Below are 25,776 nucleotides of genomic sequence, written 5' to 3'. Positions count from 1 at the left end.
TTTTCTATCCTCACCTCATTGCTGATATCCCTTTTTAGTCTTTCCCACTTCCCAACGGATTATTTTAGTTAGCTACATACACAGTTGCATATGAACAGAAAGTACGCTATGTTATAAACTCAACAGTCACCATGCGATGATTGGTATTCCATCAGGATGAGCTAATGACATTCCACATTGTCGATATCGAAAGCGGCTTCCACGCCCTGCGAAACTCCACCGGCTGTGGACAACATTGGCCCAAGTATGGCATCTGCTTTAGCCGACTTCCCAGCTTGGGTCGAATCTCCATTGTTTCTACCCCCCATATCAAGCGCAGCAGCCAGGGCGGCGCGAAGCATTTTATTCTGCCGTTCAAGACCGGCAACCTTCTCCTGGAGCTGTTGAATCAACAGAGAGTCCGCTCCCGAGGAACCTGATAGACGAGATGGCGATCCAAAGCGTCTCCGCTCCAGCGACTCGCGTGTTGACGGTCGCGAAGCCGCAAACGGGCTCTGACTCTCCGACGCGTCTCTGTCCTTTCGCCGCTGGATAGGAGACGACAGGGCGAAAGCGTCGATGCTCTGGTTATCATGGCGATGGCGTCTGCGGGATTTGCTGGAGCGGGAGGCGCTGCCGCAGTAGGCGTACACACCCTTTTCGTCGTCCGATGACGGCAACGATGGGGTGACGGGTCGGGAAGTCAAAGTAAGGTCCACGGTGTCGCAGGATGATTGGGGGATGTGGCCGTCAGCGTGACGGGAATAATGTGAAGATTGAGAGTTTCTGGGGCTTGCAGCCGCAGAGCGTTTTGCTCTCGCAGAGTTGGGGGTTTTCGGGCGAAGGACCTGTTCGAAGCTTCTGCCATCGGCAGATGGAGTGTTGGGGACAGTTTGCGGCTGCTCAGATCTCATGGTGTGCCCCTTATTTGGTGTATCTGGGCGGCTGGTGCACTTTGGAGGATTCGCCGGCAGTGGAATATTTGGAGGCTCCCCAGGATCTTTACGTAGATTCGGCGACGTAAGAGGACGGACGGGCTCTGTATTTTCCCTTTGACGGGTCAGGCTTGACTTTGGACTTATTTCAATATCATCCTTGGACCCCATGTCCCTTTCCCTTCTATCACCAGCCCCTGAATTCGCCAGCCCGCCCATCGTCGCAGCCATGTTGTTGGTTCGAGAGGAGAACGTATGTTGCTGAACCTCACTGGCACGGCGCTCCGCTTCCTGAAGCTGAGTCGAAGGATCCAGGGGCACCGTTGGGCTGGACGGTAAGCTGCTTAATTGGGCAAAAGCATTTCCTCGCCATGGACTCATGGCCTCTGTTTTTGTGGCAATGTCGCGTGAAGGACGTAGATTGAGTCTCGGGGGCCACAGAGACGAGACTTTGGAGGCGGGTTTCTGGGGTTTCTTGCCGCCCACGCTCTTGTTGCGCGAAGACGGCTCAGTTGGCGTGGGTGGAAGAGCCTTGGTTGGCGCAGATAAGCTGTGAGGAGACTCCTTCCCCTGTGCCTGGCCCATGTTGCACGACGGGGTTGCTGGTGTTGGGGGCAGCGTGGTGACAAAACCTCCAAGCTGATAGTCTGGCGACAATATGAGCGGTGCTGGTCGTCGAACGGGATGCTTTCGAGTTGGCATGCAAAGCAATGAGGCCTCTGGCTCTGAGACACTGAGCGAGTTCTGGAAGCCAGAATGCAGATAGTCTTGTGCCAGACAATGGGGATCTGGCTGTTCCTGCGGACGCCTTCTCCTGCTCGATGTTCTTTGGGGGAGATATTGGGCGTCGATATATGGGGATTGCTGCTGTGCGATTGACAGGATATCAGGCAGCGCGATCTGTGTTTGTTCAGAGTCAGCAACGCAAACGCCATCTCGCTTGCTGCTGGGAGTCTCCCGGCCTTTGTTCGCGGCCACGGATCCCTTGCTGGCGGTCAAGATGTGGCCGGGCTGCCATGGTTGGGGCTGCGGGTGCTCTGGCGCCTCCATGCAGGCATACACCGACGGATGCAGCTGTGGCAGCATACCGCCATCGTCGTGTCGATCCGGCTTCGATTCTGCAGACGAGCGGCTTTCCACTTCGCGCCTATACGTGGCGTTGCCGCACCCGGCGTGCTTGCGATCTCGACTCTCCGCCGCCGGGCTGAATTCAGCGGACGACGGCGTCAACGGCATCTCTGGCGTCGGCGGCGTCCACATCGATGTCAGGTTACCTGGATATTGGAGCATCTCATCAGACAAGTTTGCGGTGGGAGGCAGTGTCCCAACACCAGCATAGAAACATTCACAGGCTACATCACCAATCATACTTTTTGAGCCAGAGGCCGGCAGCACCAGCTCAGGCACTCTGGGATCCTTGCAGATAGGAGGCGGCGGCTTCTCGTCAGGGCCCGAGGTGGACGTGTACGGCTTGTTCTTCCTCCACTTCTGCCAGCCCTTTTGACGGCGCAGATCCTCCTGGGACTTCCATTTTTTGGCCTTGCGCAGCTCCTTTGGAACCCAGATATCGGGCACGCCGCCGTCGCCAAAGCCCATCACGTCGTCTTCCGGGAAAGGCGCGTTGTAGTCGGTGAAGAAGCGAACCAACTCCAGCAGATTCTCGGACCGCTGTGGCCGTTGCACGGATCCTGCTGATCTAGGGGTGTATTTGCAAATGTCTTTGCTCTTCACAGCTTCCGGCGAGAATGGTGCTCCCGACAGCAGCAATTCGGGACCGCTCTTCTCCATTCCCCCGGGTGAAGCTGTCCTTAAGATTGGGTCTGCTGGATACACCGCAATCAATAATGTCTCAGGTCGGATGGGAATCGGAGCGAGCAGCACAAGGGACAATTGAAATTTCGGTTTGTGTCTCCAAAGGAGAAGACGGGCGCTTTTACCACGTTCCTGGCCCGGCAGCAATGGCTTCCACTGTTCGATATCACATGAGCGAAAAGGCACCAGGAACCAGCGGTGAGATACAGGGGTATTGATGCAAAAAGCGAGCTGTGAGACGCTGCTGTGAGCGCCAGGGAATTGGAGCGACGAACCGCCTATACCATCTCCTCCGGCATCAACCTGCAGTCAAGAGACGACCCACCAAGCTCAGCCTCCGAGACAGACTCAGGCGGATTCGTGCCAATGCATGGGAATCGCTCAGGTTCCTGCACGACTGCACATAGTGCACTTGGGCGCTGTGGATCAAACGATACGAGCTGTGGAATCGGGGGAAAAAGCGTTCAATTCAAAAAGGACAGTAGTGACAGCATGGACGAAACGTTCAACAATCACTCTGCATATATTTCAGAATCCAACCAGCACAGAGGCTTTGAAATGCGGCTTCTCGCAGATATATGTATCGCTTGGAGCCGCAACCGGACGGAAGCAAGTGTTCTCTCCATCTTTCCCCCTGCTCCAGGGCGAGACAGAAAAAGCAAAGTGGCCAGAAGATGATAAAAAAGCAAAACCAAGCCAGGACGAAGATCTGATCGTCGCTCCCAGCTCTCTTGTCGGAAAGACACCCGTTATCCGACCACTAGAATCCGACGGGGCTTTCGATAAACTGATAGCCTGTGCTGTAGATCTGGGACATCTGGTGCCTGCAGAGAACGAGTCGTCTGCGGCAAGGCCGGGCGGTTTCAAAGGAGCTTTTGGACCCGAGACGATCTGGCTCAACGCTGAACCTTTTTGGAGCTCGTCTCAGCTTTCAGCCTTTCAGGGTGAGCCCGCTGGCTGCCCGTTGATAGTTGCTCCCGGCCGAAGCACCGTTGATCTAGTGCGTTTGGGAAAATTCTCACCGTGTCCCTTTCCGCCTCTCCGCCCGGTGAGCTAACTATAGCAGCATGTGGTCCCTAGTCGGTCCCTGCTCCCTTTGTCGTGGGATTGGAAGACGTCATGTAGGCTCGATAGATCACAATCAGCCACTGGGAGAAGGCTCTCGGAGCAAGTCTGCGCTTTTCAGGTGTTCGAATCATATTCTACATGCGGCCAGTCCATATTGAAAAAAAAAAAATGAACCCAAGCCGGCAAGCGAATTAAAGCTTCTTCCACCGGTGACAAACGCTGGCCGTCGAAAGCCTCAAATCCCCAGGGCTTCTCAGCAGCAAAATCCAACTCTGTCCGACAGGATGGACTGAGCGTGCATACGCTTTTGGAGTCCAGATTTGCAAAAAAAAAGCTCTGGCTCACATTGCCCCTGATATGCGTGATATGCAGTGAAACCATCGAACCTTGCCCAAAAAGCCTATGATGCAGCAGACCTCGGCCCTGAACTGGATAGCTCCAAGGGCGAGAGGGCTTCTAGTTGTAAATCTCTTTCTGCACACTCTGTCAATCGTCATTGACTGCCAACTTTCGAACACTCACATCTATGTGTTTCGAGAATGGGAACGTCTTGGGACATCGAGGGAATGTCTGGATTACGGAATGCCCCGGGCTGACGCACGAAACCCGAGCATCACCATTGGCCTGCTGCACTGTGACAATGTATAGTGCCTTGCTTCCTAGGTGCCTGACCCGGCCGTAGCTTGCCCTGTTTGTTAAACAAGCATCCACGAAGACCCAGTCAATTCCTTGCCGGGAGACAATGAGTGTAGGATGCTGAGAGGGAGCGTGCGCTCTTAAAGCCGTGCAACGCCGAATCATGCATCTTTTTTATTTTTTTGCGTCTGAAAGGTCAGGGGTAAAAGAGCCCCTTTTATACCCTGTACTCCATGCGGAGATCAACACGGAGCAAAATAGGAATGTGCACTGTTCTACGGAGTATTTGCCCCTGAACAGGGCTGGATGAAGGGTAGGAGAACACAAATCGAGGACTGGTGTCCAGTTGGCCAGATATTTTAGAATACAAACCAGGCGAAGTTGGAATCTGCGAGCCAACGCAGCCCTTGACAGTCTCGCAAAGAGTCAAAGCAAAAGCAACGCAGAAAGAGATAACTACTCCTTGAAGTATAGCAAATCATTCCAACAGGCCCTCAACGCCACTATCCTAACATGCAAATGCAAAGAGCTCATTCAGTCATGCATATTTCGTGCCAGTCCCTCCTTAAATGAGCAATGCAGCCCTTTTCGACCCGTATGCAGCCTCAAACATGCCCACTTTGAAACAACAAATCTTGAGCAGTCGTTGGAATCATCAGTCCAAACCGTATGCACGGTGGAAAAGTCTGTGCAGTATTGAAACAAACGCCCTCCCTTGAGGAAATGAAATCCATAATGATACAGAACAGTCATATATTCGGTGAAATTCAAAACACAAAGGAAAAGGTATCGAGTTACAAAAACCAAAGTGGCTGGCAAAACACAACGAGTTCATCTTCGTTTGGGACGAATGAACGGGTCTACTGGCTTTTTCTTCCGAAATGGGGGCCTGTCTACCCTTTTTGGTGGTGCCGCAGGTTGCGCAACCGACGAGCTCTACGAATTCCATTAGCTCACGACCAAAAGAGTGATCACAAGAGTCAGCATCAACAAGGGCAAAAGATGACTGCATGAACCTACATTTACATTATGGCCAGGCCCTGCAAGTTTATCGTGCGTTTTTGCATCAATTGGTCGATGGCCAGCTCTGTCTTTAGACGGTACCACAAGATCCTACCACAAGTCAAGTACGTCAGTCATGCAGAAGGACCAAACTATGGGTCTGATATTTTGATACTTACGCTTGCTGGCGGAGCAACTGAATGAGGATCAATCCTCTTTCCTTTCGGTCCTCTTGGTGCATTGGGAACAGGCCCATCTCGGTTTGACCTCGGCACTTTGGCTCCCTTTGTATCAGGCAAGTCCAAGCTCCCGCGTTTTCGTTTCCCAGCAATATCAGTCACATTCGGTCCGTTCTGGGGTGATCCGTGTGGTCCGGGAGTCGATACTGTCGGGGCCACCTGGATTTTAGGAACCTTGGGATCATGGTCTCCAAGCTGTCTTTCCTTCCGGCGCTCCACATTGCGTTTTTGGAGGAGTTTGAACTGAAGCTCATCTCTCATGATCCTGTCTTTCGCTGATTTGCTCAGAACCTGCGTGGATTTGCACGCTTCAGCACTATGCCCAAACATACCGCACTCTACACATCGAATTGCGGTGCAGTCTCTTTTTGAATGGCCTTCTTTGCGACATCTAAAGCATGTTCCTTGACTGATACTCTTGGCCTCAAAATTATCGCAATTTTGCGAAATGTGCAAAAGGCTTCCACAGTATCCACAGGCCAACTTCTCATTCAGACCATTGCCCCCGCCTCCAGGTATGTCTAGTGGCTGCACCGGTGTGGACATAGCGCTGCGCGACGGAGTGTCGTCCATCGATAGGTTTGTAGGTGTTTCATTCCCAACCGAGAATCGGCTACCCGAAAGCCTCGACGACGGTCTACTACCTCCAGTGCCTCCTGTCATGGCAGATGCTGGCCTTGAGGGTAGATCTGAGCCGGGAATGCTGTCCGGCGGCGCGTCCACCATTTCAATATCGTTTGGCTCCAAGAGCTTTTGCGGTGTTTGTAGTAGTTTGTACACGTCGCCGTCGGTATATAGATTCCGCTCCCGAGCGTCTTTGACGAGCCCTCGCCAGAATTCTCCCCGAACAAGCGATTGCGAATTGCCCAAAACCCAAAGAGAGGACTTTGCACGAGTCAAACCCACGTTCATACGACGGATATCAGCCAAGAAACCGATGCCATGGCTTGAAGCTCTGACGCAGGAGAATATAATCACTTCGCATTCTCTGCCCTGGAAAGCATCGGTTGTGTTAAATTCGACTGCTTTGAATATTGCGTTTCCATACTTGTTGGCGAATTGTTGCTTGAGTTCCCTCAGCTGGCCCTTGTACGGTGTGATGATGCCAATTTTCCCGGAAAAGTCATAAGTAGGGAAATCCGCGATCAAGCGCTCGTATAGCCGCATTGCCACCCTAAGCTCCGCTAGATTAACCAGGGAATGGCCTTTAGGGGCACTTGCATGCATTCCTTGGACGTCAAAGAAGCGGTATGGTCCGAGTAAGGAGGTGTTATGCCATGGTCGCATCCGCAATCGCGCCATATCTGGGCCGTCCTGGAGCCGTCCATCGTAAAATGCAGTGCTTGGGAATCGACTGATTTCCGGATGCATACGATATTGAGTGTCCAGCAAATGAACATCCTGTGGATGGTTCGCTTGCATTCTGACGAATAAACTCTGTTCATACTGGAACCTTGAAGCTTCCTTTGACAGAACAGTTGGCGGCAGCTGCTTTGGATCACCGACCAGGATGCATTTCGAGCAGCCGTATTTCAGCGGAATAAGCGCACTCAGTTCGATAGACTGAGCTGCTTCATCGATAATAACAGTTTCAAACTCAATGCTCAAAGTCTGAAACATGTCATGGCCACTGCCACTCAGCGTAGCGCAAATAACATGGGCGCCATCGATGATCTCTTGCTGTATTTTCCTGCGTGTAAGTTCTGCATTACGAGCGGCCGCCTGGTTCTTATCTCTAGCGGAATCGATTGCTTGACTGAGCTGTGCTCTCTTTCGTTTCAACAAATCAAACTCCCGATCAAGTTCATTCGGAACAGCTTGACCCTTTGCGCGGCACTGGTCTAACCGTTCTCGAATTTCGTTGAATTTGTTCGACGTCTCTTTGTGCTCTGTGTAAAGGCTTTGGAGATCCCTTTCGTTCCCGTTCTTCTGACCAGCTTGGCTGAGTTTCGCGTTCACGAGTTCATCTAAAGTGACATCCAAGACATTTGCATTTATAGCATCGCTTCGACCAAGACGGATAACTGAAATGTTTTGGGATCTGCCGTACAACGTCTTTACGCCTTCCTTAAATCGCATTACAAGTTCGTCTACGGCGGCGTTGCTAGGCGCGCAAACCAGTAATTTTTTAGCCATAGAACGAGCTGTCTTATCACCAGGTCGAGGCGGAGCAATTCGATGCTCAGAAAGCGTGTTGCTAAGCAAAGCACCTACGAGTGCAACGATGGTTTTCGTTTTTCCCGATCCTGGAGGACTGTAGCGATCATTAGATACAACGCAGGTCAAGAAATATCAGAATTGGTGGACTTACCCCTGAATCAGCGTAAAGGCATCATTATCAATAGCAGATTTGACTGCTTTTGATTGTGCAAGATTCAGGTTATACGTATTTAAAATATTTTTTACCGCTTCTGCGCTATAGTTGAGTATCGGAGACGGCTTCGCCCTGATGATCTCGTCGCTCAGGTCATAGTATCTCAGCGCCATCAGAGCACCATATTCTCGCTCGAGAGGCGTCAACGACGAAATGCGGATGCTGTATAGGCTCGCGCCGGGGGATATAGCGTTTATCAATGGGTTCATGGGGTTTACGCGGAACGTTATTTCCATTTGTCCCCTTTTCTTAACTAGGCCACTCACTCGAGCCAAACAATGTGGTGCCTGTTTGTCTGTTGCTGGATTAGAGCTTTTAGACAAGAGAATTATGTCTGCTTCTCCCAGCCCAAAATCCTTCACTGTTTGTGGTGCCATAGAAGTACTAACTTCTACAAAATTGTCGACAGAGACTCGGTTTGCCACTTTTATTTCGAACGCTTTGAACGTGCCGTCTTCTTTGTCGGATTGGAATCCTTGCCATGCTTCCAGAATCAGAAGTGGCTCGAATGTCCTCTGATATTCCAACGCATCTGCAAAAGTATTCGAAACAAGAGTATAGTCCGTTCGCCCACAATTCGGAGGGAGATCACCAGTTGCAAAGAAGTCCCAACTTAGCAAAGTCTTATGAAGCAGTGTCAGATCCGGAGACAACCTTGCCCTCATATCCTTTGCTGAGCGAGCCACCTTGATCTTTTTGACAGGCATTCGCTGCTGTAACCGCATTTTCTTACTTTCTTCATACGCTCTAACAGCATCCGGTTTTGTAGGTGCTTTTTGTCCTAGCGTTCCCTCATCCTCATCATCACTTTCCGACTCAGAGGTAGTCTGGGAAACCATCATACTATCAGCCGGTTTGGGTTCAATGACATTGGCAGTAATTGAGTCAAGGCCAGAGCCCTGGGCCATTGTTTGTTCGGCAACACCAAGAAAAGCAAGATTCTTTTTACGGCGATCTGCTTCTAGCTTGTCTCGTCTTCTCTTTTCTTCCCTCTCTTTTTCTCGTTTTTCCCGGAAGGACTGAACATTATGCGCTAATAGGGGCTTCACGATCGGCTTAGGTGCTGCGGGAACTCGCTTCTCGGGCTTCTTAGGCAGTGCAGCCAATCTTGCCTTGTTAAGTTCTACAGACGATGAAAGTTGCAGGATGTAATCGTCCGGAATATCGTCATTGAATTCATCCTCCGTCGATTCCTTAGGGGTGGTTGCAGCAGACTTATCCACAGGTTTTGCGAAATCCATTATTTTCGTCTGCTTCTTAGTAACCGCGGGCGCGGCCTGTGCAGTTGCAGAGGGCTCTCCATAGTAAGCCTCTAACGCTCTAACGAGCTCGGCCTTCTCTCGTTGCGTTAAAATCGTCTTAATCTCTGATGTCACTGCCACAGCTCGTATAAAATCTAGCGCATCTTGTGGTAATTCGACATTCAACTCTCCTAGGCGGCGCAAAAGCTTCACCACTAATCCCCCTAAAGTCGTGGCAAGATATTCATCCTTCAGGCGAAGCCATTTAACCATCCCACTCAATGACCTTGTCGGCGCCTTGAGAAGCACTTCACTGGCAGATTGAGACATTCGCGCCTTTGATTCAACAATAGCGGTCACGAATATAGGGAATTGGTCGAAAAGCAAATCTGCGAACTGCATGGTGTCGCGACAAAACTCCATCATGATGTTTCTCTCAACTCCCGTTCTATGCCATGCTTCCGTCTCGTTGAATATTGTAACTAGGCCCGCCCACTGATACTCCCAGAGCTTCTGAAGAGAGCCAATCTCAGTATCGTCGGCCAGTTTCCGAGTTCTTAGGATCCCTGTTTGAGTGTCGCACAGTACATCGATAATGTCCGTTCCGGTCTTCACCATCCTCGGTGCAGATGCGAAAGTTTTCATTTTGGCAATTCGACGATACGACCAGCAAAACGCGTACAACGTAGGAGCCCAAAAGGCTTGGAACAAATGCGAGATTGCTTCTTTCCGTCCAGATTGACCACTGACTGCTTTGATAAGGTCAACAGCGGCCTGATACGTATTCAAATCTGCGGAAAATAGTGCTGATATCGGCGCTAAAGGCGTTGTAGAATCCTGAAATAGCTGATCAAGGTGTTCGGGCTTGAAGTCTGCCAGCCGTTCTAATACCTGACAAAAGCAATGCGTAATATGGCCATACATGGTATTGTAATGGGTCTTTTCTGTATTATGCTCGCCTCTAGTTGGGAATTTTTCTAGACCAGGAAGGGGATATAAGCCGATTAATGCTGCACGCGATAACGCGACATTGCCCTCGTGGAGGTGCCTAACGACTTGGTCCCAGACAAGCGGAGTATACGTGCTGACATTTTGTTGCATGCTTTTGTTCTCGAGAATCATCTCGTAATCAGCTCGAAGGGATTGACATTCGAAAGCCAGGACATTTCGCACGACGTCGGCACAGAGGGATGTAAGATCATTCGATTTGCCCTGAATGGTAAATCTAGGGGGGTTAAATATGATATCAATCTGTTTCGTGACAATTTCTAGCGTTTCGGACAGAACAATGGTAGCCACGGAACTTCTGGCGGAGGCGTTGTCGGTGAAGCTTCTCACCAATAAAAGTATAACCGACAGGCCTGCTTGATTGCAGTAATATTTAACCCAGTCTGGAAATTCTGGCCCTTGCAGGCGGGTAAGGAGCTGGTCTATTAAAAATCGGCATGCCTGAGGTCTGTGAGCATCTAAAAGCGAAGACACAAATGGTCCCATAAAGATTAACATGTCTTTCAAAGCCGACACGTCAAACGGCTCATCTTCGGCAGCTTCCCGTAAAAACCGGTCGTACTGTGGATTGTGGAAGATGCGTTCGAGGATAGCTTGCGGCGGGATTGTCTGCATAGCATCCCAGAACCCTTTCGGGGCCTTTTCAAGGAGGATGCGTATCGTATTTAGCAGAGGCCGAAGGCATGAAGCCGGAACTTCAAGGTGGTCGACTGATACTCGGCAGATGTCGATTTCAAGTGCCCGTAGGTTATGGGTGATGATTACCTCGTTGCATTTTTGAACCACTAGATATAACCCACGCCATAATCTCTCAACAAGATCTGGTTGGTAAGGAACACAAATCGCTTGGTATAAAACAGACATAAGCGGCTCTTTGACTGCCTGTTCGAAATCTTCTTCTGCCAATGGTTCGGATATCTTCTCCCAAGCAATGACTGCCCATTTGTTTCGAAGGGGATCCGCATCGAACAGGAACCGCGTCAGCCCAGGCACATACTCCGCGATCCGCAAGCGCTGATGAGTTTGGACCAATTTGAACGGTTCGTCGAAATGTTGTCGAAACTCGGCATCTCGCTTCAATAGCGCTTCGCAGTTCAATGCCTCGAAAAAGGAGCACAATATCGGCCTATCCAAAACCCTCGGTGACCTTTCAGATGGATCAAGTCCACCCAGGATTTTAGACGCTGCATCCAAATGTCCAATAATGCGCCGTATGTCCCAATCATCTAGCATCTTTCCAAACTTTTCGACCTCACTTTCATCGTAGTGCTCTCGAAGTGTTTCCCACAACCACGACTTGGCCTTGTAATATTCCATGATGCAGAGCTCACAGCTCTCAAGGCTCCGCTGGAGACGATCCCAAATCCAAGTCTGATGTTCTACCAGTTCCGGCTCACTAAAAGCCAATAATGGCATGCAGGACAGGAGTTTTTCTCGACGTAATCTCGCCTCTTCTTTTGCCTCTCGTATTTTCGCCAGTCGTTTGCACGCTTCCTCGTCCTTCTTCTTGCATCTTTCCCTATCGACCTCTCTCTCCTTGTACGGCGATATATCGTCGGCATCCTGGCGGGGGCAGAGTAGGTGAAGATCGTCTGGCAACGCTTTAATCTCCCTAGATGCCGAAAAGCGAGAGCATCAGCAAACTCATCACAGACTACAATCATCATTTGAATAGTTCATGCCACAAGCGTCTGTGCCTACGGCGAAGGGAAGCCCTGTCTCAGAATAGTTACCGTACCCGAGAGCTCTGAGCAAGTCGGCCATTTTGCAGAATTACCCCACGCGTCGCGCCGGTAGGAACGCTTCAACTTGTGTCTCAAAGACCGTCAAAAGAGCAGTCCTCGAGGAAAAGAAAGCAATACTAAAGAGCAATTCTAAAAGGCCCAGGAAGGCTCCATGTTTGCAAGACAAACCTATTCCCTCTTGATGACACAGCTCTGAGCTGGGTAGTAGTGGAGGATGTATCTTGTGAAGGAAGTCAAAGATTCACAAACAGAAAGGTGAGACGAATAGATTGAGCAATGTACAGCCGATGTGAGGGTTGAACGACAAACAGTCTACTCTCATCCTGTCCTGTCGCCAAAAAAAGTGAGTCTCCCGCACTTCAGTGACGTGTGTGAAGCGATTCAAAATCAAGTCACGCTAGTGCTAGCGCGCTTTTCTCTCCATTTAACTAGTTATCAAGTTATTAGTTCTGCACTTGGTTATCTATCAAAAGCGATTACTACAAGGTGAGAAATAGAACGGAATAGCCTGAATGCAGTTTGCGTGACCCTACAGCACTAAAGCCAGACATATGTCTTATGTTTTACTCCCAGGATTACTCTTCCAACACCATACAGCAGCCAAGTTTACTCAGTTGTATCAGATACTCGAAAGATGCAAATCAAAGCTTCATTCAAAATTGAAGGTATATGCAGATCCCCCTATCAACAAGCCAACCCACTATATATCATTCCTCAGTACATGCCTCCCAAACCAGGGAGCAGAAAACTAGCAAAGGGGTTATGTAGCCAAAGGGCACACGCGGAGGGAATCAACAATAGAAAAGAGTTAAAGGAAAGGGTTCCGGCAAAGGTATGTAAGGGTGGGCGAAGCAGGTTAATCGGAAGAAAGAAATTTTGTACATACATGTCGGCTTGACAGAATCAACGGAGCAGTTAAAAAATATATACTGCAAGCAAAATCTGATTCGATGCCCAAATATTCTTTTCAAGAAGGAAAAGGCGGAAGAACAAGAAGGAGAATCAAAGGCAGGTAGATTTGGATCTCAAAAGACCCAGACGCCTGTGAAAAAAGCAGAAAACACGAAAATCACTGAACGCCTCTGATGATCAATCATGCCTAAGAGGGTAAAAGTTTTGTCAAAAGAAAAGGCTCAGCAGACAAGAAAAGTAAGAGAAATGGCACATGTAGCTCGTTGAGATCTTGAAGGTACGTAAACACAAACGCAAAGATGCACTAAAGGTATAGTTCCAGAAATCCCATATGGTCGCAGCAAGAGATCATTAAACACAAACAAACATTACCGAAGGCGTAAGACAGCGCTGAAAAGCGGCTAACTTTTAGTGTTCCGGTATCGACTTGTGGCCCTGTGGATCGTATCGGCCATGGCTAGATTCCATACGTGCCAACATCGCAGCAGAGGTGAAATCGTTACTAGCTTCGAAGCTGGTTCTCGCCCGTTCTGTCGAGGGCCGAGCTGGCATGTCGAAAGACTGTCGCGCCCGGTCGACAGAATGGCGTGGGTAATGTCGGAAGTCGGATGACTGCCGAGCACGATCAAGTGAGTGTTGAGGCTGGTGACGGAGATCTAAACTCGCCGTGTAGCCAGTACCGTCACTACCGTTCTGGCTGCGTGGATTATGCGTGTTCGCCGTAGGCGCCACCGAGGGAGGATAAATCGGACGCTCATCTTCTGGTAGATCTGTTGCCCTCTTGGTAGTCGTCACTTCAACCGGCTTGTCTAGATTTGAATTCGAAAGCGCGAGAGTCCCTGCAGTGGGAGGAACATACGCCTCGTAATCTTCGAGATGCTTGAAACGGCCCAAAACTACCTGTTCGCGGATGATATCGACATCGCGTGGAAAGTATATCTTTTGGAAGGATTTGACTGCAAATCGTGGCGCCAGGCATATTGTAACTGTCAGCAATGTCACAGCCCAGAAGGGAAGGCCCCCGAAAACTTCAGAGGCGGCCTTGTAGAATTGCCCAGACGAAGAAACCGAAGAGTAAACACCGGTCCAAAAGAAGATTAGGAGAGAGCTGATAACGTTAAGTAAAACACTGAGCCAATCCCATCGGTAGGTGTTCAGCAAGATGTAGGTATTGCTAGCAATAACGGCGCTACATCCAACAAAAATTCCCATTCGCATGCGGTCCGCTAAATCCAAGCCGTTCTCTGTTACGTTCTGGGCCGGTTGGTAAAATAAGTACGTCATATAGAAGCAGATCACTGATTGATAGAAACCATCAAGCATATATAACCTATATTATGTTAGACGAGACTGAATGCAAAATGTAGAAAGTGGAAGATAGTACCAGAATTTGAGCTGGGTCCATTCTTTACGCTCGATGCCTCGCTTGTAAAGCTGAGGAACAGCCAAGGACACCTTATCATCAACATCCTGATCCAGAATGCCCATCAGGATCACGGGCAAGGAAGTAAAAGCCAAGTTGATTAAGACAATATAGGTGTAGTCGTAAAGGTAAGATAAGTCGAAATTGTTGTATATACAATACCAGAAGAGCGAAACTGTCCAAACAAGCGTCTGCAGAAAGATTGGTATTAGTACAATAATAGATATGTGAAGAGAAATCATACCTTGTAGAAGAAGTTGGCAATCGTTTCTCCCAACCGACGATAAGACCATCTACCATGCACCAGGACCAATCTCTGCAAGAATCGGAACTGCCCGATAGCGTAGTCAGACGACATCGCAGCCTGTCTGCCTTCTTCGCCTACGATACCAACGCCAACATCTGCTTCTTGAATCATAGCGACATCATTAGCGCCGTCTCCGATTGAAAGTGCCATAATATCTAGTCCGTTTTTCACAAGCTGAACCACACTAGCTTTTTGAGCTGGGCTAACTCGACAGCAAAGAACCGCTCGGCATTGTTTACATAGCAACAAGAATTTCTGTTTCAATTGAGGTCCCAGCATCAGCTTCAGTGTGTCACCATCGACGATAACAGCATGGGTTGCATCTGGCGGTTCATGGTGTAGGCGAGCTGCTGCGAGCTCTTCGTCGGAGCCAGTGAGGCCAAAATCGGCTAAGTGTTTATCAAGCTCGTTGCACGCCGAATCTGGGTCATCGCTATCGATATTAAAGACGATCAGTTCCATGTCATTCGTTAGGAGATTGCAGGAAAAGCCGATATTAATAGCGGTTTCCACTTTATCTCCGGTCAACACCCAAAGCTTAATTCCAGCAGCTGCCAACAAAGCGATAGTGTCAGGTACACCTTCTTGCAATCTATCCTCGATGGCAGTGCCTCCAAGTAGTGTAAGCTGGCGCTCAATAGCACTTGAAACCTCCTCAAGTTTTGCATCTCGATCTACCAAGGCAGTAGCCGCAAGCTCATGTGTCTTATTCCACGTTTGATATTCCTCTTCGCTGAGTATGCGTTCGGCAATACAAAGTGTTCGAAGGCCTTCTCTTGCAAATATCTCGAGATGCTCCGCTGTCTTCTTTCTGAGCTCTTGCTGTTCACCCGGTGCAAGTCGAGAATAAATGATACTATCGGCACCTTTGCAAAACAATCTAATTGTTCCATCAGGCATCCGAACAATCGCACTCATTCTTTTCCTCGATGAATTGAACTCGAGGGTATTCAAGACCGTGTAGGACCTTTCTTCTCCCATAACGTTCAGCTTGATATCATCACCTACTCTTCCCAACACGGTGAAGCCGCAATCACGCGCAGTGGCAACTAAGGCTGCTTCATCCGGAGATTGAGCTTTGAATTCGATTTTAGGAGGGTCGCCAGGAGTTCGTTCTGTGATAACGGTGTGGCATAAAGCCAGCGCGAGCATAAAATGTTCAGTGGCCTTCTGTTGTTCAATACCAGCCTCGCCGGCAAGGTCGGAAACATAATGCGATGAAACAAAAGTGAGTTCGTCGTCATGGAGATATGGATTGTCGTGTATTGACCGAAGTTGCAGAAGCATAGACACACGGTCCTTAGCAATCTCTTCCTTCGCCCTTTTCGAAACCTCTTCGACGTTGATTCCTTCTCGCCGCTGCATGCCGGCCTGTGCTTCTGTATATGCCTCGCCGTAAGCCACGCCATTGACGGTACATTTTCTAAATTCCATTACATTCTGGGTTAAAGTTCCAGTTTTATCCGAAAAGATGTACTCGATCTGCCCAAGATCGTCAGATATATTCCACGATTTCGGCGTGCAAGGGTATTGTAGCTTTTCGTAAAACATGAAATTGTCGCTGTGGATAAAAATGGCCTGTATGGTTCGCACGATTTCAAGCGAAATGTAGAGGGAGATTGGGACAAGATTCTGGTAGAGAATGATACCGGCCCAGAAGGTGATCAAACCGTCGACAGGCGGGGAGCCTCCGTAAGAGCCAAACTCGAACCAGTGTAGTGAGTTGTTATCTTGTGCCCATGTCACACCCTGTACGATGCCCGCTATAAGACACATGAAGAACAACAAGATAAAGTTGTATATAACGTTCCAATTGAGGTCTCTTGCCAACCTGGCACGCTTGCTCGGCGTCACTCCAGAATTAAGCATGATCTTGGACTGCAACCCAGTGAAAACAACGACACCGAGAATCCATTCAGTATTTCGCAAACTACAGCCGCGAAGAAGAATGTTATTGATTGTGATCGGTTCGACCATTTCTTTCGTCGGTGCGTCTGGGTCTTTTGAATCGCGTTGATTCCACTTGATGGCGCCACTGTATTGGTAAAGGTTGGCATGAGGGGCTTCACTTTCAATCACAAACGTAGCCTTCTCACAATCTCTTGCATGCTTAACAGCGCGCCCGCAATGGAGGGCTTGTCTCACTTTAAGATTAGTTTCGCCGTCGAGGTTTTTCGTCTCCACATAGCAAGCACCGTCCGGATCAGACGTGGATAGGATGACTACGTCGGCTGGGATTTGCTCTTCGTTGTAAATACGAACAAAATCTCCGACCCGAACGTTCTTCCAGTAATCACGTCCAAATCTGGCGGTTCCCGGCGTGCTCTTCGTCTTGTCTACCACGCTACCATAATTCCTAGGGGCAATTGGTATCCCCTCTAGACCAAGAGCCCCAGGAGCGAGGTGCGCAGCTGAAGCGGGATTTCCATTCGGGGCAGCCAGGGAAGACAGATCACCCGGCTGAGTAGTCTCTTCGGATCCCCACGTTGTCGACTCAGTCTGTCGTCTATTCAAAGAAGGGGAAGGAATGGGTGTCATGGGTATGCCGCCGTTTATTTCTTCAGTGCGAGTAGTTTGGGTTGAGGTCCTAGGTGAGTATAGAGAATTGCGTCGCGAGGTCGCGATAGAGCTACGCCGGTCAGGAGCTTCTTCGGTAGTTTTAGGGGGCTCTTTATTCCGCAAACGTTGGATAAGCTTCCACGTCCGTTTCACTCCCCTAGTTGACGCCTTCTTTATTCGACGCCAAAGTGAGATATTATCTTCAGTCGAGTTCACATTGTCCCAGTCTAATAATCGATGTATCGGCGAATTATTCAGCTCGTTGTCTAGAACCGTTCTACGCCAGTCTTCAATGGCATCTTTGATGGCAGTGATCGTTAAGATGGCAATTAGCGGTACAGCACCCAACACGGGATTTGAGGCACCGAAAATCGGGAAAAACTGAAGAAGGTAAAAGGTTAGATATCAGCGGTGCATCAAACATAAAAACGATGTAACTTGAAACTCACACTGAGGATAATGACGAAAAGAAAGTAAACGTTGGCAATGTTGTGAGCTTGGAACCATAAATTTTTTGGAACAAAACTCAAAGGGGTATACTTTGCAGTTCTGATCTTGTTCCGCGCGTAATTGGCTTTCAAATTTCCGTCTTCATCCTTATCTTCTGGCGAGATAGGCGTATTGAAATATATTCTCCGCTCGTCATTTTCACCTAGGTCGCTCCCTCCCGGAGACTCTCTGCCCTTATTTAGAGCGGATTTGCGCTTCTCCTCCTTGGAACCGACTCTCCGGTGGAACCTATCCAGAATGGACACTCGTTTCTTGAGCCCTCCCGCACCCGCATGTCGCTGTGTCGCCCATCGCATTCGGCGGACAGGTTTCGAAATGTTTGCTTCGCCATCGTCCCCGAACTGTACCACCGCCATCACGGGCTATATCGACAGCAATCTCATACAGCACTAGGAACGTGGAGGCGGGGTGAAATATGGCATCCAGGGCAAACTGGCAACCAAGGGTGGCTGGACTCCAAGGGACCGGTGCGCAGCGACTGCACACGAGCAATGTCGATAGAGAGATTGTCGGAACGGGAAAGGTCAAACCGGCGGACTCGACCCCGGGAATATTGCGATGAAAACGGGAACCTCCGCGCTTGCTGCCTCTTCCGCACGGTAAGGAGAAGGCGAAGGAATTGTTGCGTACAAGGAGCGTTCAAAGGACGGTGTGAAAGGAGGGTGACACGAACAGTTGCGGCAGAGTGGTTTCCAGCGGTAGGAAAGTCGGGAGGCACGAGATTTCGGCCTGTTCCCTGCGCGTGTTGGGGGGCAGGAGTGCAAAGAGGACACCGTTGGCTGTCGGGCTGTTGGCCTGTTCGGTCAGTCGTGGGCGTTGCGATCACTTAATTTACGGCGGAGCAACGTTGATCCGCCCCGGCTTGCATCGGAACCTCAGCGGTTTGGGGCTCTTTTTTTCGCCTGTTTCGTCATCAAAAAGAAAATATCCTGCGGCTGAATAAGAAAAGCCAGCTGCGGAAAATCTTAAAAAGACCGATTTCTTCCCGTCGCAAACAGCGGCTGCTGGTTCTCTGGGGTGCAAGAAACTTGTTCACTGCCCGCGGGCGAAACGGCCCTCGATCCCCCTGTCTGGAACTCGTAATCAATGTACCACTTGGCTCGCTGAGTGCTTGCATAAAAGATCATGTTCTCTGCTATCCGGAGGAACTCGGCATAGGCCGATCGGCCGCTAGTTAGCACCCCGGGGTTCCCACATGCAGGGCCCAACCCAGCCAACCCCGTCTCGCAGCCAGCGTTATGGGGGCGTCAATTCGCCAGGCATCACTATTACTAACATGAAGCCCGCCCGTTGACTTAGTTATCCTTCGGGTAAGCAAACAGCTTCGGGGTTCACTCCTCCGTAAACTCCGTGGTTGTCATTACTTTTACAAATGTTTCAACGTAGTTAACCAATGTCGAAACAAGACGTGGATCTCAAGTCAGTTTGCGCAGGCGTTGTCACAGTTTTTGCTGTCATCCGGAGGATTTCCCTGTAGCACAGAAAATGAAACGTCCTCCTACCATTCAATGGAGCGGCACCAATGGCGTCGAGACCGCCGCCGTTTTTCCTAAAAGGGAATTATTTATTTCCAGTGCAGTCACGTGACTGCGTGATTGGGTAAACGCGAGGTCGCGACCTAATGCGAGTCAAGGCCATCGGGAGTCAACAGCCCAAGCCCCAATATCATATGGGATAATCTGTCTAGCATGGCAAAAGAACGGCCGCTTGCCAATTGCCTTGAAGCACCAGCAAAGACCTCCAACGTCCCCAGCCAAGACAACCCTCCCGGCGTCCCGTCCTCCCCGCTGAGTTCTTGCCCATCAACTCTTCCACAGCCATTCTCATCTCCCGTAAAACCGAGAACCTCGCGGAAGCAGCAGAGCTTATTGACGACCACATCTACAGCTCCATCTCCCCTTCCAGACAATGTATCCTCCGATTGTGAGCCAAAGCCACTCGCCCCTTCACAACCCTCCTCGTTTGGAACTAGTTTCGCGAGCTCTCAGCGAGTAATAAAGGACGGCCAAGTTGTAGTGACTGGCTCAGACGGCGAGGACACTGACTCGGCATTGTCCCTGGGATCCGATTATGATGATCTCCTGCAAATGTTCGTGGGACCTAAAGGTCAGCGGTCTCCCGAAAAGCGCACTGCATCTAGCAAGTGGGGATTAGGTGTAATACCTACAACACCGCCTAAATATAAATTCTCCTTGGAAAACCTGGTTGAGCATGCTGCGGATGACCGGGAAACCGAAGCCAATATCTCAAAGCTCAAATTGGCCTTTCAAGGGAGCAGTGATGCAGGAAAAGTCAACAAAACCCCGAAACAACGAAGTAGGATGTTTCGCGATGACATCTTAGCCTCAGCAATCGGTGAAAACACCAACACAGACACAATGCAGCGGCTGAAAATCGCTGTTGATAGAACAGAGGCAGTGGACCAAAGTAAGAGTTGGGGCTTTTTCGCGGATACGGTCTCACCTGTACCTGTTTCGGTTTTCCCAGAAGCTTCAGTTTCTCCTGGGTCTTGGGAGTTTGTTTTAAAAGGCCAGTGCTACACGGAAACCAATTGATATCGTTGGCCAGACTAACCAATTACACAGACCCCGCAACTCGCGAAAGAGCACTTTTATCGGGGCTAGTAGGGGAGTCATTGGCTGGGAAAACTCTTCCTGATGAAGTCTTCTACTGGATTCTCCAAGCTTGTATGTCTCTTTTCATCCCGTCTCTTAGGCCAGAGCTGATCCATTTTTAGGTACAACTGAGCGTCGAGATGAGGTTCGATTTGCGTACTGCAGCGCCATCAAGGTTGGCAGTGCCGATTTCAGGCCAGGAGAGTTGTAACCGCTGACAGCTAACTCTTGCAGGTTGCACCCGCAGATCGGATATCGACTTCGATCCATCCCGCCCATGTTGAGCAGATGTTCCGTGACTTAGGAGCACGGCCTGATGCTCTCTCAGTCCAGGATATCATCTTCCCAGATTTTCGTGTGTTCAATCGTGAGTCTTCACATTTTTACATGTAGTACTCCTTGCTGACCTTCTCAGGGCCCAAGTTGAGAGACTACAAATACCTTTTGTCGGCTTTAGACGTCATCAACGGCCTGGCCAACAAGTAAGCGTTGTTGCCCAGCATTTTAGACCTCCGAAAGGAACTAACGGTTCCGCAATAGGTTAAATAATGAAGCGCGTGATGTTGCGCTGAAAATAACTCTGCGTCTGACACTTGATGAAGCTGCTATGCGCGATTGTCTCGTTTCCAGAGCAACCCAACAGGCGATAACGTCGCTGCTAGGAGAAAGGGGCACCTTATTCACGGTCTCCGAGGTTAGTTGACTCATCAGGTATTCTTGTATGACTGCTAACGACTATGAAAGCTGAATGAGCTTGCGCTTGGCTTATTTCACACAATCAACGATGTGGCACTCCAAAGCCAACTTCTGAAACACATATGTCCAGTGACGCCGGAAATTGCCTTGTTCAGGTGTCATTTAGCCGCGTTGTTTTTCTTCCAAGGCAAAGCTTTCCTTGACGAGCCAACAGAGCCAGTATCCTATTTGCAGCGCATGACCTCCCGGCTAAGGGATGATCGATTCAACATGGGTCGATCGTCCTCAAGTGAAAAAGAGCCGTTTGACTACTGGGAACTTGCTGCGATAACATCCATTTTAAACATCGCTATTGACTCTGCAACCTTTGAGGATTCGTCGCTAGACAGAGAGGCTGAGGCCAAATTCAATCGAGCGGTCGATCAATTGGCGGAGCAGGTCAAAATCGTATTTACGGCGATACAAGATACGGGAGCATCGCACTTGAAGCGGACGGAAGCGAAGGAGTATCTACAGGCTCTTTATTATCGGCTAATATATAGTGTTCGAACTAGACCACGTCCGAAAATTTCGTTGTTTGTGCCTTCGAAAGGCCTCGACGCAGAGAGCTGGGACGGGATCAAAAGGAGCGAGAATTTGATGAACAGGTTCCTATCCCGCGGAAAAGATGGTGATCAAAATGACGACTAAAAACTTGCCAACAAGACTACAAATATGTGATACCTGACTCAGATAGACACCATGATAAAGAGTATTATCAGGATGCATATTGGACTGTACCATGACGACTTTGCCACTCAGTTGTGTCTGAGATTTCAAAATGACCCGGTAACTTACACATAGGATTCACAGTAACAGGCATTATATAAATAGGACGCTCTAAATTAAAAGTTAAAATCAAGAAGAAAGGCAACAAATGCAGAAACTGCCTTGTCCTCGATTCTAAACATGCCGAAAGAAAACGATACTCCCAGAATGACGATGACGCGCATTTCAAGATCAGTCGTAGAACTTCCGATTTTCGTTCTTGCCGAACAGCAACTCTCTCACCACGGGAAGCGCGTCCGATTCAAGTAATCTGAGCCGTTCTTCGAAGCTATTGTTGATTTCGATCTTACCTCCGCCACCGATGACGATAACACCGCCGGCGCTAAAACCGCCATGTTGATCAGTATGCAAACAAAGTATCGATCGAATTATTTAACTTACGACTCTTCTGGAAGAGGCTCGCTTTCGTCAATCTCCACAGAAGCGTCTCTGCCCAGCTTCTCCTTAAACTCCTTCGTCGCGGCCTCGGCAGCCTTCTTGACCGCGTCGTAATCTTTCTTCCGAGCTCTCACCTGAATATTATCCTCGTTCAAGGCATACAACCCTTCAAGAATTAGCCCTCTCAAAATCTCTCCATATTCCCTTCTCTCCTTCCCCTTGGCCGTGCCCTTCTTCACATCCTCCAATGCACCGCCCAGATTCTTCCTCGCCGTCTCAAACAGCTCATCCAAAACGGCCTGCTTGGCAGACAGCACGCGCAGACGGCTCTTGTTCGCGAGCGTCGAGCGGGTGATCTGCTGCGACATGGCGGCCTGTTTGAACTTCTTTTCGTAGAGGGTGTCGATGGCGGCGGTTTCCTGGCGGACGAGCTTTGATTTCTCAATAGCGAATTCTTCATCAGCTTTGATTTTGATTTCGCGGGCTTTCTCGAGGGCTTCTTGTTTTATGAAAGCAGTCATTTTGCGGAGTTCCCCCGCGACCTGCGGTTAGTAGGTGGGTTAGAACGGGCGCGTTTGGGTTGGCCGGGTGGGGTTGGGAGGAGATGGTTGTATGGCGCACCTGGTCGTCGGATAGTGCATGGCTTTGCGACATCTTGAAAGGGCCGTCTGGTAAATAGAACTCGTGTCGCTAGGGCCGGGAGAAGAGCTGATACAGCTAGGACGGATGGAGGTGGGAAGTGGTGCAGGCCTGGCCTCGAAGGGGAATGAGCGAAGCGGGTGATTACGGCAGGTCCGGATGCAGGAGAACGTCCACGAACAATATGACACCCTCCAGCATGTATGGGAAGGCAGGTAGATGATGATGATGAGCTTCGGTGCTTCCGTGTCGTGAGTGCAGGGCAGCGCCAAGCATCATCATAAGGCTTATGTAATCAATGATTGCATCTGATAAGATAACACCCCCTGTTTGGCTTGTTTGTCACACGCGATTTGCTTGCTCGAAAGAGCACAAGCTGTGATTCTATAATAATTAGCCCATCGAGTAAGCAAGCCATATAGCTGTAAGCGGCAAGTCGTATGTGTATCAAGTTGCGGTACCAGGTTGCGGGAGCGACTTGCTGATGTCAGTCCTGGCACAACAGTGGGACGTGCAGCGGGTCATCCAGACCATGAAACACCTGACCTCGAGCTTCACCGTCGATATCTGTCCCTCAACAATGAGAGGCCCTGCGTCCGACTCCTGTTCAGTTGGCATATCATTCTCACATATATGAGTCTACTACCCTCTATTTGTTACTTCGTCAGCTGCTCCGTATGATGCCTGCTTCATAGGTGGTCGTCGTCGCTTCCCAGGCACAGGGCTCCGAGCGCCCCATGCATGAGGACACTCGAGATGGGCCAGCTCGGTGATCTATCACCCCAGGGGAGCATTGCGGTACGTATACGATCATATCTTCCAATAGGTATTTTCGAAATCTTGTCTAAGTAATAAAATGGGGTAGATTGGTGTCTTAGTTGGTCTAATTTCGACAAGTCTACAAGCCATCGGCCTGACCCTCCAACGCAAGTCGCATATTCTTGAAGACGAGAAGTATCCGTACGATATTCGCAGACCACCGTACAAACGCACAAGATGGCAGGTATGATGCTGAGTCTGTAGCATACCCGTGACTTCGATACTGATGCCAAACGATAGCTTGGGATGTCGATGTTTGTTCTCTCCAATATCGTTGGCAGTACGATCCAAATCACGACGCTTCCTCTTCCGGTGCTTTCAGCCCTACAGGCGGTACGTTGCTATATCTACGTAGGATACTGGTGTTATGAATAAGGAGCTTACAGGCAGTAGTCGGGGCTCGTTTTCAACACGATCTTTGCAACGCTAATTCTAGGAGAGCCGTTTACGCGCTACTCTTTCGGCGGCACTGTCCTCGTATGCGTCGGAGCAGTATTGATCGCAATATTCGGCGCTATCGGTGAACCGGCGCATACACTGGATCAGCTTCTTGAACTTTTAAGCCGTCCAGCGTTCCTCCGCTGGGTAGCAGGAACTGCCGTCATTGTCGTGGCCACACTTTTCGGATCTCGCGTGTTGAAAGGCCCTTCAACCTCTGGCCGGACCAGTGGTTGGAAGTTTTGGAAGAAGAGCCCTAAATCGTACACGGCACATCATTACCACCATCACCACAGCCCGCGTATAAAGACGCTTCGGGGAATCTTGTACGGCGCAGTCAGTGGAATACTCTCCGCACATTCACTTCTCGTCGCGAAAACGGCAGTTGAACTGCTCGTTCGCACCATACTTGATCGGGTTAACCAATTCAACCGATGGCAGTCTTGGGTTATCCTGCTCGGCCTGGTGGCCCTCGCCCTCACCCAGTTATACTATATGCACCGCGGCCTCAAGTTGTGCAGCACGAGCATCCTTTACCCATTTGTGTTTTGCATCTACAATATTATCGCAATTTTGGACGGTCTGATATATTTCCACCAAGCCTCCCGCTTGTCAGGTCTGCACGCTGGGCTTATAGCACTGGGGACGGTCATTTTGCTCTCTGGTGTGCTCTGTCTTTCGTGGAGACTGGAAGAAGCCCCAGGCCACCCGGAACCCGGCCCAGCACCAAGCGCTCTGGCTCCAGGATTGGGTATTCTGGATGAACAAGCCACCTCTCCGACTTATGCAGACTTCATCTCCCCATCCGACGAAGAATCATATGCCGCGGAACGGCAACCGCTCCTAGTACAAACCCCAATCCACCAACGTACCCCATCCCGCCTCTACACATCCACATTTTCCCGAACCTCCCCCCGTCACCGCCACAGCATCAACCTCACCAACGAAGCCGAACAGATCTGGGCCGATCTCTACGACGAAAGCAACACCATTAATGGCAAACCTCCCCGCTCCCCAACCTCCCTCCATCGCCAACACCACCACAGACATCAACGCAGCAGCAGCGGCGCTGCCTCCCTCCCGCCAAACCAATCACCACCCATGCCTGGACGAGGAGGCAAATCCATAAAATGGAAAGGCGTCCTTCAAAACGGCCTGGGCAGCCGCTCTCGCCCGCATCATACCCGAAACGTGTGGCGCCGCGCGTCCACGCCCGTGGTGGTGGCAGAGGAAAATCCCCAGGGCCATAGGACCGTTGTGCATCGAGACGTGGGCGCGAATGCCAGCGTGCGTGCTGGAGAGAATATTCTCTCTGCGTCGCCCGGTATGACAGGGGGTTCTGAGACACAGGGGCTATTCGAGCGAAGCGGTGACGAGCAGTCGAGCGCGCGATCAACGTGGCTGGGACGATTGTTTCGTCGTCGGTGATTGAAGAGCCATATGTGCTCGCTTTCTTTTTTTTGTATACAGCAGCCACCACTATGAGAGGAAAATCGAGTAATCAAGTTCTACTATCCCGTATATACTAGGTGAATTTACTGATGTCCTTGCGCATAAAAAGTCCGAAATACTAGATATACATCTTGTTTAAAAAAAAAATAAAAAAAGACAGA

At 49.9% G+C, this 25,776-nt stretch overlaps 6 protein-coding genes across 6 annotated transcripts; 2 read left to right on the top strand and 4 right to left on the bottom strand.

The window, feature by feature from the left end:
• Positions 1 to 161: 161 nt before the first annotated feature.
• Positions 162 to 4,353, bottom strand: UREG_04517 (uncharacterized protein; the record flags this gene model as incomplete). Its single annotated transcript, XM_002544954.1, has 4 exons — positions 162 to 3,004; positions 3,052 to 3,166; positions 3,267 to 3,634; positions 4,317 to 4,353. 4 exons carry the CDS (start codon positions 4,351 to 4,353, stop codon positions 162 to 164), a joined length of 3,363 nt encoding a protein of 1,120 aa, XP_002545000.1.
• A 908-nt stretch (positions 4,354 to 5,261) lies between these two features.
• Positions 5,262 to 12,058, bottom strand: UREG_04516 (uncharacterized protein; the record flags this gene model as incomplete). Its single annotated transcript, XM_002544953.1, has 5 exons — positions 5,262 to 5,366; positions 5,451 to 5,543; positions 5,612 to 7,925; positions 7,983 to 11,906; positions 12,033 to 12,058. 5 exons carry the CDS (start codon positions 12,056 to 12,058, stop codon positions 5,262 to 5,264), a joined length of 6,462 nt encoding a protein of 2,153 aa, XP_002544999.1.
• A 1,301-nt stretch (positions 12,059 to 13,359) lies between these two features.
• Positions 13,360 to 18,106, bottom strand: UREG_04515 (uncharacterized protein; the record flags this gene model as incomplete). The annotated part of the gene is made up of 4 exons (XM_002544952.1): positions 13,360 to 14,281; positions 14,336 to 14,565; positions 14,619 to 17,621; positions 17,690 to 18,106. 4 exons carry the CDS (start codon positions 18,104 to 18,106, stop codon positions 13,360 to 13,362), a joined length of 4,572 nt encoding a protein of 1,523 aa, XP_002544998.1.
• Positions 18,107 to 19,438: 1,332 nt separating this feature from the next.
• UREG_04514 (uncharacterized protein) lies at positions 19,439 to 21,735 on the top strand (the record flags this gene model as incomplete). The annotated part of the gene is made up of 7 exons (XM_002544951.1): positions 19,439 to 20,177; positions 20,336 to 20,437; positions 20,613 to 20,732; positions 20,781 to 20,847; positions 20,906 to 21,059; positions 21,110 to 21,508; positions 21,616 to 21,735. The coding sequence occupies 7 exons, from the start codon at positions 19,439 to 19,441 to the stop codon at positions 21,733 to 21,735; spliced, it is 1,701 nt and encodes a 566-aa protein (XP_002544997.1).
• A 531-nt stretch (positions 21,736 to 22,266) lies between these two features.
• UREG_04513 (vacuolar ATP synthase subunit E) lies at positions 22,267 to 22,921 on the bottom strand (the record flags this gene model as incomplete). Its single annotated transcript, XM_002544950.1, has 2 exons — positions 22,267 to 22,809; positions 22,889 to 22,921. 2 exons carry the CDS (start codon positions 22,919 to 22,921, stop codon positions 22,267 to 22,269), a joined length of 576 nt encoding a protein of 191 aa, XP_002544996.1.
• Positions 22,922 to 23,662: 741 nt separating this feature from the next.
• Positions 23,663 to 25,591, top strand: UREG_04512 (uncharacterized protein; the record flags this gene model as incomplete). Its single annotated transcript, XM_002544949.1, has 4 exons — positions 23,663 to 23,704; positions 23,772 to 23,909; positions 23,966 to 24,058; positions 24,119 to 25,591. 4 exons carry the CDS (start codon positions 23,663 to 23,665, stop codon positions 25,589 to 25,591), a joined length of 1,746 nt encoding a protein of 581 aa, XP_002544995.1.
• Between the last annotated feature and the right edge of the window lie 185 nt (positions 25,592 to 25,776).

The sequence above is a fragment of the Uncinocarpus reesii genome, genomic scaffold (genome assembly GCF_000003515.1).
Source record: "Uncinocarpus reesii 1704 scaffold_2 genomic scaffold, whole genome shotgun sequence".
NCBI classification, from domain to species: domain Eukaryota; kingdom Fungi; phylum Ascomycota; class Eurotiomycetes; order Onygenales; family Onygenaceae; genus Uncinocarpus; species Uncinocarpus reesii.
This window is presented reverse-complemented; position numbering and strand designations above follow the sequence as displayed.